The sequence below is a fragment of the Bombina bombina genome, chromosome 5 (assembly GCF_027579735.1).
Source record: "Bombina bombina isolate aBomBom1 chromosome 5, aBomBom1.pri, whole genome shotgun sequence".
Classification (NCBI taxonomy): Eukaryota; Metazoa; Chordata; class Amphibia; order Anura; family Bombinatoridae; genus Bombina; species Bombina bombina.
Window position 1 is genome coordinate 989,021,456 of NC_069503.1, and position 17,950 is coordinate 989,039,405.

Here is a 17,950-nt window from a genome sequence, read left to right on the forward strand (position 1 = left end):
TTTAAAGTAAAATAAATAACTATAATTTGTGTTAGTAAATAAATTTAACAGCACCCCCCTAAATACCATACACCCTCCCCCCATATATGTATGTAATGCTGGGTTGTCTGTCCCATGCCCCTTTTATATTGATTACTTACAATTGTTATATTTATTAAGGTAGAATATATACCACACTTTTATATGTCATTGGCACCCAAAAGACAGTCTGCCCAGCAGGGACAACCTTATGTAACAGCTGCCAACCTGTGTGTCCCCTTTTCCTCTTTTTAACGACTTACCAAAAACCTATTGCACCACATATACAATATGGGTTGCTGCAATGTGGGGGTGGGTGCACCCTGTGGTCTGCAGTATTTGTACCATGAAGTTTTACAGATCAGGACGTCACCACCATGTGTAAAACGAGAATAAATCTTACAATTTTAATATTGTATATATTTGTGCAGCTCTGGAGAGCTGCAGACAGGGTTTGATCACAGGGGGATAGCACATAATGCTTGCAGGCTTCACCCACTGCCTCTTGTATTGCCAATATATTATTTTCATGGCTTTATTTGTAAGGCGCTACTGATTAGCAGCTGCTTATGACAAGGGACATATTTTGGGGATATGGGTATCATCAGCAATAACTGTTAGTTATCCAGTAAAGATGGTTAAGGGAGCATTTTGTGGGAGAGGAGACAGTGTCCCTTGCTTTATGTGATCTACCAGGCTTGGGTCTTTGCTTGGTTTGTCCCAAATGTAAGAAGAAGCAGCATATCTAAAATGGGGATGGGGGGGCGCAATACTTGCCTTGCCCTGGGCACTGACAACCCACGCTACACCACTGTATATATATATATATATATATATATATATATATATATATATATAAATAAACATGATAATCTTACCTGTTTTTTATTGCTATTTCAACACAGGTCATATTATCATGTTTTAACAATATTAGTTTACTAAAACACACCTCACATTGATGTGTTTGGCAATTACATGGTAAATAACAAAGGACAATGTTTATGTTGAGCTATAATAATATTTATTTTTCCTTTGGCTTTTTGGATGAGGGAGCTGAGGTGCCTGTAGTGGATTGCCTTGTTCTCCTTGTTCTAGCAGATTCTTGTGTTTCTGCTGGTGTGCTAGCCACAGATGTTAGGTTGGAGGCAGTGTCCTGTTGGTGTGTAAAGTGCTCAAACAACACACCCAAGAGTTGATTTTTGTTCTTTCCTTCTATTGTCCATCTGCATCTGCATATCAGACAGAATTTGCATCATCTGTAACTGGTTTTGAACACTTCCACTTAAGGATACTGCAATGTCCCTCTGCAGCTCTATGCTACTTCTGTGTAACCTCTCTTGGTTTCTGAAGAACCTCTTTTGGCCTCGTTGTAAGCTCTCAGTGCTTCTGATGAGCCTCCTCTGGAGTGTAATGCATTCCTCACCCAGGGGAGAATACAATGCATCTACAGACTGTTGACCAACAGGGATGGCAGTTCTTTTATGGCCACAATGTTGAAGAAGAGGTGATGCTGGTGTATGTTCTTCTGGTGCAGCTGTAGCTTCTGGTGCTTGAGGGGCAGGTGCAGCTGTAGCTTCTGGTGTTTGAGGGGCAGGTGCAGCTGTAGCTTCTGGTGTTTGAGGGTCAGGTGCAGCTGTATCTTCTGGTGCTTGAGGGGCAGGTGCAGCTGTAGCTTCTGGTGCTTGAGGTGCAGGTGCAGCTGTAGCTTGTGGTGTTTGAGGGGCAGGTGCAGCTGTAGCTTCTGATGCTTGAGGGGCAGGTGCAGCTGTAACTTCTGATGCTTGAGGGGCAGGTGCAGCTGTATCTTCTGGTGCTTGAGGGGCAGGTGCAGCTGTAGCTTTTGGTGTTTGAGGGGCAGCTGTAGCTTCTGGTGTTTGAGGGGCAGGTGCAGCTGTAGCTTCTGGCGCTTGAGGGTCAGGTGCAGCTGTAGCTTCTGGTGCTTGAGGGGCAGGTGCAACTGTTTCTTCTGGTGCTTGAGGAGCAGGTGCAGCTGTAGCTTCTGGTTTTTGAGGGGTAGGTGCAGCTGTAGCTTCTGGTGCTTGAGGGGCAGCTGTAGCTTACGCTGTATTTTCATCTGCAGATGTTGGAGCTCGTCCCAGGGAAGAAGATGGTGGAGCTTGTCCCAAGGAATAAGATGGTGGAGCTCGTCCCAGGGAAGAAGATGGTGGAGCTCTCAAAGATGATTGGTATTCCCACTGATGACCATTGTGTGACCACTCAGCCTCTGCAATAGGCACATCCTATGACGTTGTCTCTGGGTAATATCAATGACTGACATAAGAATGTGATTGTGATGTGGGGGGTGTAAATACATGGACTTTTTGTGCCTGTCTTGGTTCCCCCTCAAAACCAAAGGGAGGATATTCCTCTGGCCATGAATGTTGCCAGGGGTCATATGGCAATGTCGGTTGCATCACTCCCTGGTCCTCAACTGAAGCCATCCAACCATGCTCATGCCTGGGAACACACTGTTCCTGCGGTTGCATGAAGACTGTTTGGCGGTGGTGGTGGCATGGCAGTTTGTATCCTTGTGGCAACAATGTACATACATGCCTACACTGATTTACATGTCAAACTCTATAACATGCATGTGCACATTGTGAGTTGGTCCATGAGTGATTTGAATAGGAGCAGTATACATGAATGTGTTTCATACAATAGTTATGTGTACATGTCAATGATGAAGTAATGTGTTCTTTAAGTGACACTATGGTCACACAATTTACTTTAGCTTGATCTAGGCACAGAACCTGCTTTATTGAGCTAAATGTATTGGGATGGCTATAGAGTCCATTTAATGAAAACTCTACATGTGGCTTGTGGCCTGTGTTACTCTAAAACATGTTAGTATTGCACTATTCCACCTCACATCATGAATTGCATTGTGTTATGTAGCAGTAATGTCAAGTATAATTGTAGATGTTTTTGTTAGTACTCCAAATACCATGCTCCTCATTGTGTACATGAATGTTTGATATTAAAGGATGTTGTATCGCAACTACATATAATACAGGTGTGTGGGATGTTACTCACCAGCATGATGTGCTGTGGCTGCAACCCCTGAGTCACAAGCTCCTGGAAGTCCATGGACTGCTGTGATACCCTGCGTATCATCTCCTGCCAGGTGTTGTACTCTATTTATAGGTATGGCCCACCGCCTGTTCTCTTCTGGTGGACAGCTTCATGCCCCATCTTCTCTTTGACCTTCCTCTTACAATCATTCCACCTCTTTTTCAGGCCCTCTCAGGACCATGCTGTTGACGGAATCCTCTACCGCCATCCATGCAGTCCTTTTTTTGGCACTGCCTTTGCCCTTCTCATGCCCAAGAGGTCACTGTAGTTGTCCATGATGGCCTGGACTAGGGAAACATTTTTTATCAAATGTGAAGTTGGGACATCTCAGCCTCTCATCCTCCATGGCCACTTGGCTTCCTCCCTGTGATGTCCCTGGCATGTGTGTGTTCCTCCCTATCCTCTCCCTCCTCCCCCCTTCTGTCCCCATGTGCACCCTCTGTCCCTCTCCTGGATGTGCCTGGTATCTGGGGCTCTTTGGCATCTCTCCTCCCATCATCCCTTCTGGCTCTTCCTCTCCCCACTCCACTTACTCCCTGTCGGGGGCCCACTGCTCCCCCTGTCTTCTCCTATCCTTCTCTCCCTGCCACTCCTCTCCCCTCCTCCCTTCATCCCTACCTCTCCCTGCCATCCTCACACTAATCACACTACACTCACTCCCCCTCACTCCCAGTTCAGTCACACACAATCACAACCAAACACTTAGCCTATCACACTGTAAAAATAAAATAAAATATGTCAGGTGTTTACAAAAAAAAGTTTGGTGTATTTGTATATGTATGTATGCAATGTGTGCAATATGTCAGAATATGTGTAAGCAAGTGTACAAGTTTACTCAATCCACCAATGCAACCTAACTATTTATTCTGTTTGCACCTCTCTCTACTCTCACTAATCCTCCACTCCTGGGCCGTGTGCTGTAACTCAACGAACAATCCAAACACATGCAAGAAAATGGCGGTTGCGCAGGGGTTTATGTAGGGATTTTGAATAGCGAAATTACGTGTCGCTTTTCTTGTTTAATTCCGGTTTCGTTTTTATGTGTGTTATACTAATTTGCATAAAACTACTCTTTATTGCCACTTTACACGGACATAATACTAGCATAAGTTACTTGCGACGACAGAAATGTGTATTTGCACACATTTTTGAAGATCGCCAGTTTGTCCTACTTACGCCAGTCTAGCATCTGACGGCACCGTATATGTGATACCCTAATGTGATACCCTAAGCCTGCGCCGTAAATGTAATCTCGCCCCTGGTCTTTAGTCTGCAAACAAGAAGGCTTGCCACAGTCATAGAGTAAAGGAACTGTAGAATATGTGTGTGTTGCACATATAAATAGATGTGTTCGGGTGGATGTTTGTAAACAGGATGTAATGGGGCGGAGACAGGAAGTCGAGTAGTGGGGAAAATGCTAGGCGCAATGTCAGAGGATTAATGGCAATCATCACAATAAATTATTTCATTACCATATCTTTATGTTTTATACAACCACATACAGTATATGCTGGCAATTTTATCTCAAAATACACAATGCACTTATTACACTGGTAGAAAAAAAGATGAGTTAAAAAATAAAGTTGATTACAAGTTAAAGTACATTGAAAAAATGCAGGGTTGTTAGCTAATTTGCCCATATCGCACGGCAAGCGTTCAAACAGGACAACTATGTAGTAAATTCCTCCTCTGATTCTATGATGGCGATTACGGACGTACCCACCCGGGGTTCTGAGTTGGAGAGTACTGCGGTACTCTCAGAAGGTGAACTAACTGACTCAGGGAGTGCCTTACCTCTGACTGACTCTGACGTAGTTTCTTTCAGTTTTAAACTTGAGCACCTCTGTTTATTACTGAGGGAGGTGTTGGTTACTCTGGATAATTGTGACTCAATAGTGGTCCCTCCAGAGAAATTGAATAAGTTGGACAGATATTTGGAAGTCCCATCTTATTCGGATGTCTTTCCAGTCCCAAAAAGGACTTCAGAGATTATTGCAAAAGAGTGGGAGAGACCAGGTATTCCCTTCTCTCCTCCAGTTTTAAAAAAAATGTATCCTATAGCCGACGCTATTAGAGATTCTATGGCCAAGCGTACTACTATTCCTATTGAGGATAGTTGTGCGTTTAAGGACCCTATGGATAAGAAATTGAAGGGTCTCCTTAAGAAAATTTATGTTCATCAGGGATTCCTGTTACAACCTGCGGCTTGCATTGTCACAGTCACCAGTGTGGCTGCTTATTGGTTTGATGCTCTGGAAGAGTCTCTTAAGACTGAGACTCCTTTGGAAGAGATACAGGATTGGATTAAAGCTCTTAAGTTAGCTAATTTGTTTATTACGGATGCTTCCCTGCAGAATACTAAATTGGCGGCTAAGAGTTCGGGCTTTGCCATCTTAGCACGCAGAGCTTTATGGTTAAAATCCTTGTCTGCGGATGTGTCATCCAAATCTAAGCTTTTGGCTATTCCTTACAAGGGGAAGACCCTGTTTGGGCCTGACTTGAAGGAGATAATTTCTGACATAACGGGAGGCAAGGGTCATCTCCTCCCTCAGGATAAAAAGTCCAAACCAAGAGTAATTTTCGTTCCTTTCGAAATTTCAAGGGTGTTCCCTCTTCCTCTTCCGCTAAACAGGAAGGGAATTATTCACAAACCAAGTCCACTTGGAGACCCAACCAGTCTTGGAACAAGGTTAAACAATCCAAGAACCCAGCTGCTGCTACCAAGTCAGCATTAAGGGTTGGCCCCCGATCCAGGACCGGATCTTGTGGGGGGCAGACTCTCTCTTTTCATCCAGGCCTGGATAAGAGATGTTCAGGATCCCTGGACACTGGAAATTGTGTCTCAGGGATATCAGTTGGAGTTCAGAAACTCTGCCCCCAGGGGAAGGTTTCTTCTTTCAAGATTATCTGCAAACCAGATAAAAAGAGAGGCGTTCTTACGTTGTGTAGGAGACCTTGCTTCCTTGGGAGTAATATGTCCAGTTTCAATACAGGAACAGGGTCAGGGGTTTTATTCAAATCTCTTTGTAGTTCCCAAAAAAGAGGGAACGTTCTGACCTATTCTAGACCTCAAGAGTCTAAACAAGTTTCTCAGAGTTCCATCCTTCAAGATGGAAACTATTTGTACCATTCTTCCATTGATCCAGGAGGGTCAATTTATGACTACCGTGGATCTAAAGGATGCATATCTTCATGTTCCTATCCACAAACATCATCACAAGTTCCTCCGGTTTGCCTTTCTGGACAAACATTTTCAGTTCGGTCTTGCCACGGCACCCAGAATTTTCACAAAGGTTCTGGGGTCTCTGCTGGCGGTTCTCAGACCGCCGGGCATTGCAGTGGCGCCTTATCTGGACGATATTCTGATCCAGACGTCGTCTTATCAGCTAACAAAGTCTCATACCGACATTGTTCTGTCCTTCCTAAGGACTCACGGGTGGAAAGTGAATCTGGAAAAGAGTTTGCTAGTTCCACAGACAAGAGTTCCTTTCTTGGGAATTCTAATCGACTCTCTATCCATGAAGATCTTTTTGACGGAAGTCAGAAAGTTAAAGATTCTGAATACATGCCGAACCCTTCAGTCCAATCCTTGGCCGTCAGTGGCTCAGTGCATGGAGGCAATTGGATTGATGGTAGCGGCAATGGACATCATTCCGTTTGCTCGTTCTCATCTCAGACCTCTGCAACTGAGCATGCTCAGACAGTGGAATGGAGATTATATAAATTTGTCTCCTCAAATAGATCTAGATGAGGAGACAAGGGACTCTCTTCTATGGTGGTTGTCGCTGGATCATCTGTCCCAGGGGACATGTTTCCGCAGACCCTCATGGGTGATAGTGACAACGGACGCCAGTCTAATAGGATGCGGAGCAGTTTGGAACTCCCTGAGGGCTCAGGGTGTATGGACTCGATCAGAGTCTCTACTTCCCATCAATATCCTAGAGTTGAGAGCAATATTCTATGCGCTTCAGGCTTGGCCTCAGTTGGCTTCGGCCAAATTCATCAGATTCCAGTCGGACAACATTACGACTGTAGCTTACATCAATCATCAGGGAGGAACAAGGAGTTCCTTAGCTATGACAGAAGTAGCCAAGATAATTCAGTGGGTGGAGGCTCACTCATGTTATCTGTCTGCAATCCACATCCCAGGTGTTGAAAACTGGGAAGCGGATTTTCTGAGCAGACAGACTTTTCATCCGGGGGAATGGGAACTCCATCCGGAGGTTTTTGCCAACCTGATTCTCAGATGTGGCAGGCGGAGTTGGATCTTATGGCGTCTCTTCAGAATGCCAAGCTTCCGAGATATGGGTCCAGGTCCAGGGATCCCCAGGCCGAGCTGATAGATGCCTTGGCAGTGCCTTGGTCGTTCAGCCTAGCTTATGTGTTCCCTCCATTTGCTCTCCTTCCCCGGGTGATTGATCGAGTCAAAAAGGAGAGGGCTTCGGTGATCCTCATCGCTCCTGCGTGGCCTCGCAGGACTTGGTATGCCGATTTGGTGGACATGTCATCTCAGCCAACATGGAAGCTTCCATTGAGGAAAGACCTTCTCATTCAGGGACCCTTCCATCATCCGAATCTAGTTTCTCTGCAGCTAACTGCTTGGAGATTGAACGCTTGATTTTATCTAAGCGAGGGTTCTCTGATTCGGTCATTGATACCTTGATTCAGGCACGTAAGCCTGTTACTAGAAAGATTTACCATAAGATATGGCGTAAATATCTTTATTGGTGCGAATCCAAGGGCTACTCATGGAGTAGGATTAGGATTCCCAGGATTTTGTCTTTTCTCCAAGAAGGATTGGAGAAAGGGTTGTCAGCAAGTTCCTTAAAGGGACAGATTTCTGCTTTGTCTATATTGCTACACAAGCGTCTGGCAGATGTTCCGGATGTTCAATCTTTTTGTCAGGCTGTAACTAGAATCAGGCCTGTGTTTAGACCAATTGCTCCTCCTTGGAGTTTGAATTTAGTTCTTAATGTTCTTCAAGGGGTTCGGTTTGAGCCTATGCATTCCATAGATATTAAGTTGTTATCTTGGAAAGTTTTATTTTTGGTTGCTATTTCTTCTGCTCGCAGAGTTTCTGAGCTTTCGGCATTACAATGTGATTCTCCTTATCTTATTTTCCATTCCGATAAGGTGGTGTTACGTACCAAACCTGGTTTCCTTCCTAAGGTTGTTTCTAATAAAAATATTAATCAGGAAATTGTTGTTCCTTCCTTGTGTCATCATCCTTCTTCTAAGATGGAGCGGCTGTTACATAATTTGGACGTGGTCCGTGCTTTGAAGTTTTACTTACAGGCAACTAAGGATTTTCATCAATAGTCTTCCCTGTTTATTGTGTTTTCTGGGAAGCGTAGGGGTCAGAAAGCTACGGCTATCTCTCTTTCATTTTGGCTGAAGAGTATCATCCGTTTTGCATATGAGACTGCTGGACAGCAGCCTCCTGCACAAATTACGGCTCATTCCACTAGAGCTGTGGCTTCCTCATGGACATTCAAAAATGATTTGCAAAGCTGCAACTTGGTCGTCTCTTCACACTTTTTCCAAATTTTCCAAATTCGATACTTTTGCCTCGTCTGAGGCTGTTTTTGGGAGGAAAGTTCTTCAAGCAGTGGTGCCTTTCGTTTAGGTTCCCTGTCTTGTCCCTCCCTTTTCATCCGTGTACTATAGCTTTGGTATTGTATCCCACAAGTAAGGATGAAATCTGTGGACTCATCGTATTTTGTAAAAGAAAAGGAAATGTATTCTTACCTGATAAATTTGTTTCTTTTACAATACGATGAATCCACTGCCCACACTGTTTTTCTAAGACAGGTCTTTATTTTTGTTAAACTTCAGTCACCTCTGCACCTTGGCTTTTCCTTTCTCTTCCAGACTTCAGTCGAATGACTGGAATGGGAGGGATGGGAGGAGCTATATATACAGCTCTGCTGTGGTATTCTTTGCCTCCTCCTGCTGACCAGGAGACGATATCTCACAAGTAAGGATGAAATCCGTGGACTAATCGTATCGTAAAAGAAACAAATTTATCAGGTAAGAATAAATTTCCTTTTTTGTAAGTTTGAGGATGTTTACTATCTCCAGAGATGTGGTACCGCCATGGGGGCGAAGTTTGCCCCCTCTTTCGCAAATTTGTTCCTTGGATAGTGGGAGTTTTACCACATCTTTGGAGATAGTAACCCTTATAAGGAACACATATTTTTGTTTAAAAGGTATATTGATGATCTTTTATTCATTTGGATAGGAGAAGAGACTAATATCCCCCTTTTCATTGATTACCTTAATCAGAATGATATGGGCCTTAGATTTACTTTTGAGTGGAGTCATCAATGTATTAATTACCTTGACTTGAAACTTGTGGGTACAGCGGAAGGTACTATTGAGACTACCATTTATAGGAAACCTTTTTCTGGTAATTCTTTACTGTTGGGTACCAGCTGTCATCCTAGGCATGTACCCTTTGCTATTGCAAAAGGGGAATATACCAGACTTAAAAGGAATTGCACTGATTCTTCCAATTTTGACATGGAATCACAGAATTTAGAGAGAAGACTAAGGGATAGGAAATATCCTATATCAGCAGTAAAGAAAGCCAAGGAGGCAGTTAGCAAGATTAAAAGGGATGATCTTCTTGCTTTGAAATCAACAGAAAAGAAAGTGTTTAAGGGTGTCACGTTTGTTACTACTCATAGTGCACAGTACCCTCAAATATGTGCTATTGTACGTAAACACTTCTCTATCCTTTCTGCTGAGGACAAACTTATTGATACAGTTAGTAATGGTCTCAGATGTTCCTATAGGAAGAGTCTCACTTTGGGTAATATTATAGCCCCTACATTATTAAAACCTCAAAAGGATCCTGGTGGCTCTTGGCTAAAGCATACTGGCATGTATAAATGTGGGCATTGCAAATGCAAACCTTGCAATTATGTCAATGTAACTAAGAGTATGGTAACTAATAAGAACTATAATATAGGTACCTGCATGAATTGTACTACTGAGTATGCAATTTATTTGATAGAGTGCACTCATTGTCAGATACAGTATGTGGGACTCAACTCAAGGGACCTCAATACTAGAATTAGGGAACATCTCTCTTCCTTTAAGGTTAAAAGAGCATCGACACTGATTGTACAAGATTTTGGAATTTTACATAATAATGATTTGAAATCCTTCACTTGGTGTGCTATTGAAAAGATCAATCGACCTGTTAGAGGGGGTGATATAGATCTCATTCTGGCAAGAAGGGAGGCTTACTGGATATTCACCCTGTGTACACGTTTACCGAATGGTTTGAATTCCAGATATGACATTATCAACCATTGGGAGTGAATTTAGTTACTTCTCTCTATGCAATTGTGTTTACATCTATGTATATTTTTATTTCTCCTGTTAAGTGTAGTCAGTCCACGGGTCATCCATTACTTATGGGATATTAACTCCTCCCCAACAGGAAGTGCAAGAGGATCACCCAAGCAGAGCTGCTATATAGCTCCTCCCCTCTACGTCACACCCAGTCATTCTCTTGCACCCAACTAATAGATAGGATGTGTGAGAGGACTGTGGTGATTTAACTTAGTTTTTATATCTTCAATCAAAAGTTTGTTATTTTAAACGGCACCGGAGTGTGTTGTTTTATTCTCAGGCAGCATTTGAAGAAGAATCTACCTGAGTTTTGTGTATGATCTTAGCGGACGTAACTAAGATCCATTTGCTGTTCTCGGCCATTCTGAGGAGTGAGGTAACTTCAGAACAGGGGACAGCGGGCAGGTTCACCTGCAAAGAGGTATGTTGCAGTATATTATTTTCTAAGGAATGGAATTGACTGAGAAAATACTGCTAATACCGATATAATGTAAGTACAGCCTTAAATGCAGTAGTAGCAACTGGTATCAGGCTGATATGTATGTATGTTTACACTTAAGTATTTCTGGGGAATGGCACTTCACTGGGAAAATACTGTATGCATATAACTTTTAGCCTAACTTGCAGTGTGAGCGACTAGCAGCAGGCTTTTAATGACATTTCATAAATTAGATTTTAAACGTTTTGCTGGCATGTTAAATCGTTTAATTATCTGAGGTACTTGGTGAAAAATTGTTTTGGGCGTTATTTTCCACATGGCTGTCGTTTGTTTTGAATTAAAACAGTTTACTGAGCTTCCCTCACTGTTGTATTGTGAGTGGGAGGGGCCTATTTTGGCGCTTTTACTACGCATTAGAAATTCAGTCACAGTCTGCCTTCTTCTCCCTGCATGATCCAGGACGTCTCTACAGAGCTCAGGGGTCTTCAAAACTTGTTTTGAGGGAGGTAATCACTCACAGCAGACCTGTGAGACTGTGCTTTGACTGTGATAAAAACGTTTATATTTTCAATTGTTATCCGTTTTTTCTGATATTAAGGGTTAATCATCCATTGCTAATGAGTGCAATCCTTTGCTAAATTTATGCATTTACTGTGAAAATTTGGTTTCTATAACTAATCCGGTTCATTGTTATTCAACTGTGACAGTTTTTGTGTGCTTCTTAAAGGCACAGTAACGTTTTGCATATTGCTTGTAAATTTAGTTGAAAAGTATTTCCAAGCTTGCTAGTCTAATTGCTAGTTTGTTTAAACATGTCTGACACAGAGGAATCTCTTTGTGCAATATGTTCAAAAGCCAAGGTGGAGCCCAATAGAAATTTATGTACTAATTGCATTGATGCTACTTTAAATAAAAGCCAATCTGTACATGTTAAGCAACATTCACCAGACAACGAGGGGGAAGTTATGCCGACTAACTTGCCTCACGTGTCAGTACCTGCATCTCCCGCTCAGGAGGTGCGTGATATTGTAACGCCAAGTACATCAGGGCGGCCATTACAAATCACTTTACAAGACATGGCTAATGTTATGACTGAAGTTTTGTCTAAATTGCCAGAACTTAGGGGTAAACGAGATCACTCTGGGGTGAGAACAGAGTGCGCTGATAATGCTAGGGCCATGTCTGATACTGCGTCACAATTTGCAGAACATGAGGACGGAGAGCTTCATTCTGCGGGTGACGGATCTGATCCAAATAAACTGGATTCAGACATTTCAAAATTTAAGTTTAAGCTGGAAAACCTCAGTGTATTACTAGGGGAGGTGTTAGCGGCTCTGAATGATTGTAACACAGTTGCAATCCCAGAGAAAATGTGTAGGTTGGATAAATATTTTGCGGTACCGACGAGTACTGACGTTTTTCCTATACCTAAGAGACTTACTGAAATTGTTACTAAGGAGTGGGATAGACCCGGTGTGCCTTTCTCACCCCCTCCTATATTCAGAAAAATGTTTCCAATAGACGCCACCACACGGGACTTATGGCAAACGGTCCCTAAGGTGGAGGGAGCAGTTTCTACTTTAGCTAAGCGTACCACTATCCCGGTGGAGGATAGCTGTGCCTTTTCAGATCCAATGGATAAAAAATTAGAGGGTTACCTTAAGAAAATGTTTGTTCAACAAGGTTTTATTTTGCAACCCCTTGCATGCATTGCGCCTGTCACGGCTGCGGCAGCATTTTGGTTTGAGTCTCTGGAAGAGACCCTTGACTCAGCTCCATTAGATGAGATTACACACAAGCTTAAAACCCTTAAGCTAGCTAATTCATTTATTTCTGATGCCGTAGTACATTTAACTAAACTTACGGCTAAGAATTCCGGATTCGCCATTCAGGCGCGCAGAGCACTGTGGCTAAAATCCTGGTCAGCTGATGTAACTTCTAAATCTAAATTACTTAACATACCTTTCAAGGGGCAGACATTATTCGGGCCCGGTTTGAAAGAAATTATCGCTGATATTACGGGAGGTAAAGGCCATGCCCTGCCTCAAGACAGAGCCAAACCAAGGGCTAGACAGTCTAATTTTCGTGCCTTTCGTAACTTCAAGGCAGGAGCAGCATCAACTTCCTCTGCTCCAAAACAGGAAGGAGCTGTTGCACGCTACAGACAAGGCTGGAAACCTAACCAGACCTGGAACAAGGGCAAGCAGGCCAGAAAACCTGCTGCTGCTCCTAAGACAGCATGAAGTGAGGGCCCCCGATCCGGAAACGGATCTAGTGGGGGGCAGACTCTCTCTCTTCGCCCAGGCTTGGGCAAGAGATGTCCAGGATCCCTGGGCGTTGGAGATCATATCTCAGGGATATCTTCTGGACTTCAAAGCTTCTCCTCCACAAGGGATATTTCACCTTTCAAGGTTGTCAACAAATCAGATAAAGAAAGAGGCGTTTCTACGCTGTGTACAAGACCTTTTACTAATGGGAGTGATCCACCCAGTTCCGCGGTCGGAACACGGACAAGGGTTTTACTCAAATCTGTTTGTGGTTCCCAAAAAAGAGGGAACTTTCAGACCAATATTGGATTTAAAGATCCTAAACAAATTCCTAAGAGTTCCATCGTTCAAAATGGAAACTATTCGGACAATCTTACCCATGATCCAAAGAGGTCAGTACATGACCACAGTGGATTTAAAGGATGCTTACCTTCACATACCGATTCACAAAGAACATTTCCGGTATCTAAGGTTTGCCTTCCTAGACAGGCATTACCAGTTTGTAGCTCTTCCCTTCGGGTTGGCTACGGCTCCAAGAATCTTTACAAAGGTTCTGGGCTCTCTTCTGGCGGTACTAAGACCGCGAGGAATTTCGGTAGCTCTGTACCTAGACGACATTCTGATACAAGCGTCAAGCTTCCAAACTGCCAAGTCTCATACAGAGTTAGTACTGGGATTTCTAAGGTCGCATGGGTGGAAAGTGAACGAGGAGAAGAGTTCTCTCTTACCACTCACAAGAGTTCCCTTCTTGGGGACTCTTATAGATTCTGTAGAAATGAAAATTTACCTGACAGAGGACAGGTTAACAAAACTTCTAAATGCTTGCCGTGTCCTTCATTCCATTCAACACCCGTCAGTGGCTCAATGCATGGAGGTAATCGGCTTAATGGTAGCGGCAATGGACATAGTTCCTTTTGCACGCCTGCATCTCAGACCGCTGCAATTGTGCATGCTAAGTCAGTGGAATGGGGATTACTCAGATTTGTCCCCTATGCTGAATTTGGATCAAGAGACCAGAGATTCTCTTCTATGGTGGCTTTCTCGGCCACATCTGTCCAGGGGGATGCCCTTCAGCAGGCCAGACTGGACAATTGTAACAACAGACGCCAGCCTACTAGGTTGGGGCGCTGTCTGGAATTCCCTGAAGGCTCAGGGATCATGGACTCAAGAGGAGAGTCTCCTTCCAATAAACATTCTGGAATTGAGAGCAGTTCTCAATGCCCTTCTGGCTTGGCCTCAGTTAGCAACTCTGAGGTTCATCAGGTTTCAGTCGGACAACATCACGACTGTGGCTTACATCAACCATCAGGGAGGGACAAGGAGTTCCCTAGCGATGATGGAAGTATCAAAGATAATTCGCTGGGCAGAGTCTCACTCTTGCCACCTGTCAGCGATCCACATCCCAGGCGTGGAGAACTGGGAGGCGGATTTCCTAAGTCGCCAGACTTTTCATCCGGGGGAGTGGGAACTTCATCCGGAGGTCTTTGCCCAAATACTTTGACGTTGGGGCAAACCAGATATGGATCTCATGGCGTCTCGCCAGAACGCCAAGCTTCCTTGTTACGGGTCCAGGTCCAGGGACCCGGGGGCGGTCCTGATAGATGCTTTGACAGCACCTTGGACCTTCAGGATGGCTTATGTGTTTCCACCCTTCCCGATGCTTCCTTGTTTGATTGCCAGGATCAAACAGGAGAAAGCATCGGTGATTCTAATAGCGCCTGCGTGGCCACGCAGGACCTGGTATGCAGATCTAGTGGACATGTCATCCTGTCCACCTTGGTCTCTGCCTCTGAGACAGGACCTTCTAATTCAGGGTCCTTTCAAACATCAAAATCTAATTTCTCTGAAGCTGACTGCATGGAAATTGAACGCTTGATTTTATCAAAGCGTGGATTTTCGGAGTCAGTAATTGATACCTTAATACAGGCTAGGAAACCTGTTACCAGGAAAATTTACCATAAGATATGGCGTAAATACTTACACTGGTGCGAATCCAAGAGTTACTCATGGAGTAAGGTTAGGATTCCTAGGATATTGTCTTTTCTACAAGAGGGTTTAGAAAAGGGTTTATCTGCAAGTTCTTTAAAGGGACAGATCTCAGCTCTGTCCATCCTTTTACACAAACGTCTGTCAGAAGTTCCAGACGTTCAGGCTTTTTGTCAGGCTTTAGCTAGGATTAAGCCTGTGTTTAAGACTGTAGCTCCACCGTGGAGCTTAAACTTAGTTCTTAACGTTTTACAGGGTGTTCCGTTTGAACCCCTTCATTCCATTGATATCAAGCTGTTATCTTGGAAAGTTCTGTTTTTAATGGCTATTTCCTCGGCTCGTAGAGTCTCTGAGTTATCAGCCTTACATTGTGATTCTCCTTATCTGATTTTTCATTCAGATAAGGTAGTTCTGCGTACTAAACCTGGGTTCTTACCTAAGGTAGTCACTAACAAGAATATCAATCAAGAGATTGTTGTTCCATCATTGTGCCCTAACCCTTCTTCAAAGAAGGAACGACTTCTGCACAATCTAGACGTAGTCCGTGCCCTGAAATTTTATTTACAGGCAACTAAAGATTTTCGCCAAACTTCTTCCCTGTTTGTCGTTTATTCTGGACAGAGGAGAGGTCAAAAAGCATCTGCTACCTCTCTCTCTTTTTGGCTTCGTAGCATAATACGTTTAGCCTATGAGACTGCTGGACAGCAACCTCCTGAAAGGATTACAGCTCATTCTACTAGAGCTGTGGCTTCCACTTGGGCATTTAAGAATGAGGCCTCTGTTGAACAGATTTGCAAGGCTGCAACTTGGTCTTCTCTTCATACTTTTTCCAAATTTTACAAATTTGACACTTTTGCTTCTTCGGAGGCTGTTTTTGGGAGAAAGGTTCTTCAGGCAGTGTTTCCTTCTGTATAAAGATCCTGCCTGTCCCTCCCGTCATCCGTGTACTTTAGCTTTGGTATTGGTATCCCATAAGTAATGGATGACCCGTGGACTGACTACACTTAACAGGAGAAAACATAATTTATGCTTACCTGATAAATTCCTTTCTCCTGTAGTGTAGTTAGTCCACGGCCCGCCCTGTTTTTTATGGCAGGTCTAAATTTTAAATTATACTCCAGTCACCACTGCACCCTATAGTTTCTCCTTTCTCGTTTGGTTTTCGGTCGAATGACTGGGTGTGACGTAGAGGGGAGGAGCTATATAGCAGCTCTGCTTGGGTGATCCTCTTGCACTTCCTGTTGGGGAGGAGTTAATATCCCATAAGTAATGGATGACCCGTGGACTGACTACACTACAGGAGAAAGGAATTTATCAGGTAAGCATAAATTATGTTATTTAACAATCTTATTAGGTGCCATAAATTACTGTCCACTATGCACTAGTAGTGTTGCCCAATATCTAATATTTAATACCCTGGACCACCTGACTATGTAATGTAATTTGTATATAGTTTACTACAGATTGATCTTTTTCCAGATGTGGATTGTCTACTTAGGTTTTGTTTAGGGAATAACCTTTCATTATTGGATATATTGGTAATTTCTATGAACATAGCAGGTATTGTTGAGATGAGATTGATATTGCATTATTTAGTACTGCACTATGTTCTAATTTTGCTACGTGTCCATCACCTTAGTATGCTATCATCATTTGGCATCACGATACTGTTAATATTTAATGTTTGTTAATATTTAATATTCATTATACTCTTGTCCATCTTTGTGATTCTTCACGTAGATGATGTAGTATATAAGTCGATAGAGCACATTAAGTGCATTATTCACATGAGTACAATTATGGTTATATCTATATACTTATATTTGTATATCGTATTAGTTCTCTCTGTTTCCTTTTGTATCTATCTGAGTGCATGTCGATAACTACTAATATCTATAATAGAATACTTCATTGTTTGCTATTCATATTACTCTGTATATAATTTAACAACAATCTTGTATGCGATGTACGTGCAGTATACACCTTTGGGGGGTGAGTATGTTTTACGAATTATGATTGGAACTTGTCATAGAGGCGGTTTAGATGTTTTAACCTATCATATTTGTTTATGTCTGTTTTAAGCAGTTGTGAGGTTCAGCACTACAGGCTGTGACTACGGATATTCACCCGAAACGCTTAAGCCTGTCAGTGCTGCGCCTGTGATGACCATTCATTTAAATGTTTGCTGTGAACACTTGAACTTTTTATCGTTTGTATCTAATAAAGGACTGGTTTTAGTATTTGCATTGGAGTCGGTTCCCTCTTCTAAGTATGTAATTGTATGTACCCATAATGCACACTATTTCTCGCTTTATATCTCATGCAAAAAATGTTACTATATGTTTGACCCAGTTCAATGTGTACCGCAATTTTCTCATTTCCTTTATTCTTCCACCAGGTAATGATTCACATAATAGATGACAATGACTGTGCCCCAGAATTCTTGCAGTCAATTTATAGCAGAGACAACATTTTAGAAAGCATCCCAGTGGGAACCTCATTACTGCAAGGTGATGAATACATATGTTTGTGGGAACATTTTAGAATTATTATTTAATCATTTTATACTACAACCCTTTTAAGGACTGCTAATAATGAATTGGTTGTAAGCTTTTTTGCAAGTGAGCACTATTATATGAAAAGGTGTTAGTAAGGCCTATTTGCATTAATGTATCATCTCAATTATTAAAATATCTACTCAAGCTGACCATAGAAGCTTTTTAATGATGAAGCTAAAAGACAATATTTTATTGCGCTCTTGTCCTGTGATAAAAATATATGCACTATAACAGAAAGGCTAAATCTA

At 42.7% G+C, this 17,950-nt stretch overlaps 1 protein-coding gene across 1 annotated transcript in view; it reads left to right on the forward strand.

Moving 5' to 3' along the window:
- LOC128661686 (neural-cadherin-like) overlaps positions 1–17,950 on the forward strand; it is a 488,078-nt gene that overhangs the window by 108,163 nt on the left and 361,965 nt on the right. Inside the window, 1 exon segment of the mRNA XM_053715912.1 lies at positions 17,543–17,654. Within this exon segment, the coding sequence (XP_053571887.1) occupies positions 17,543–17,654 (112 nt within the window).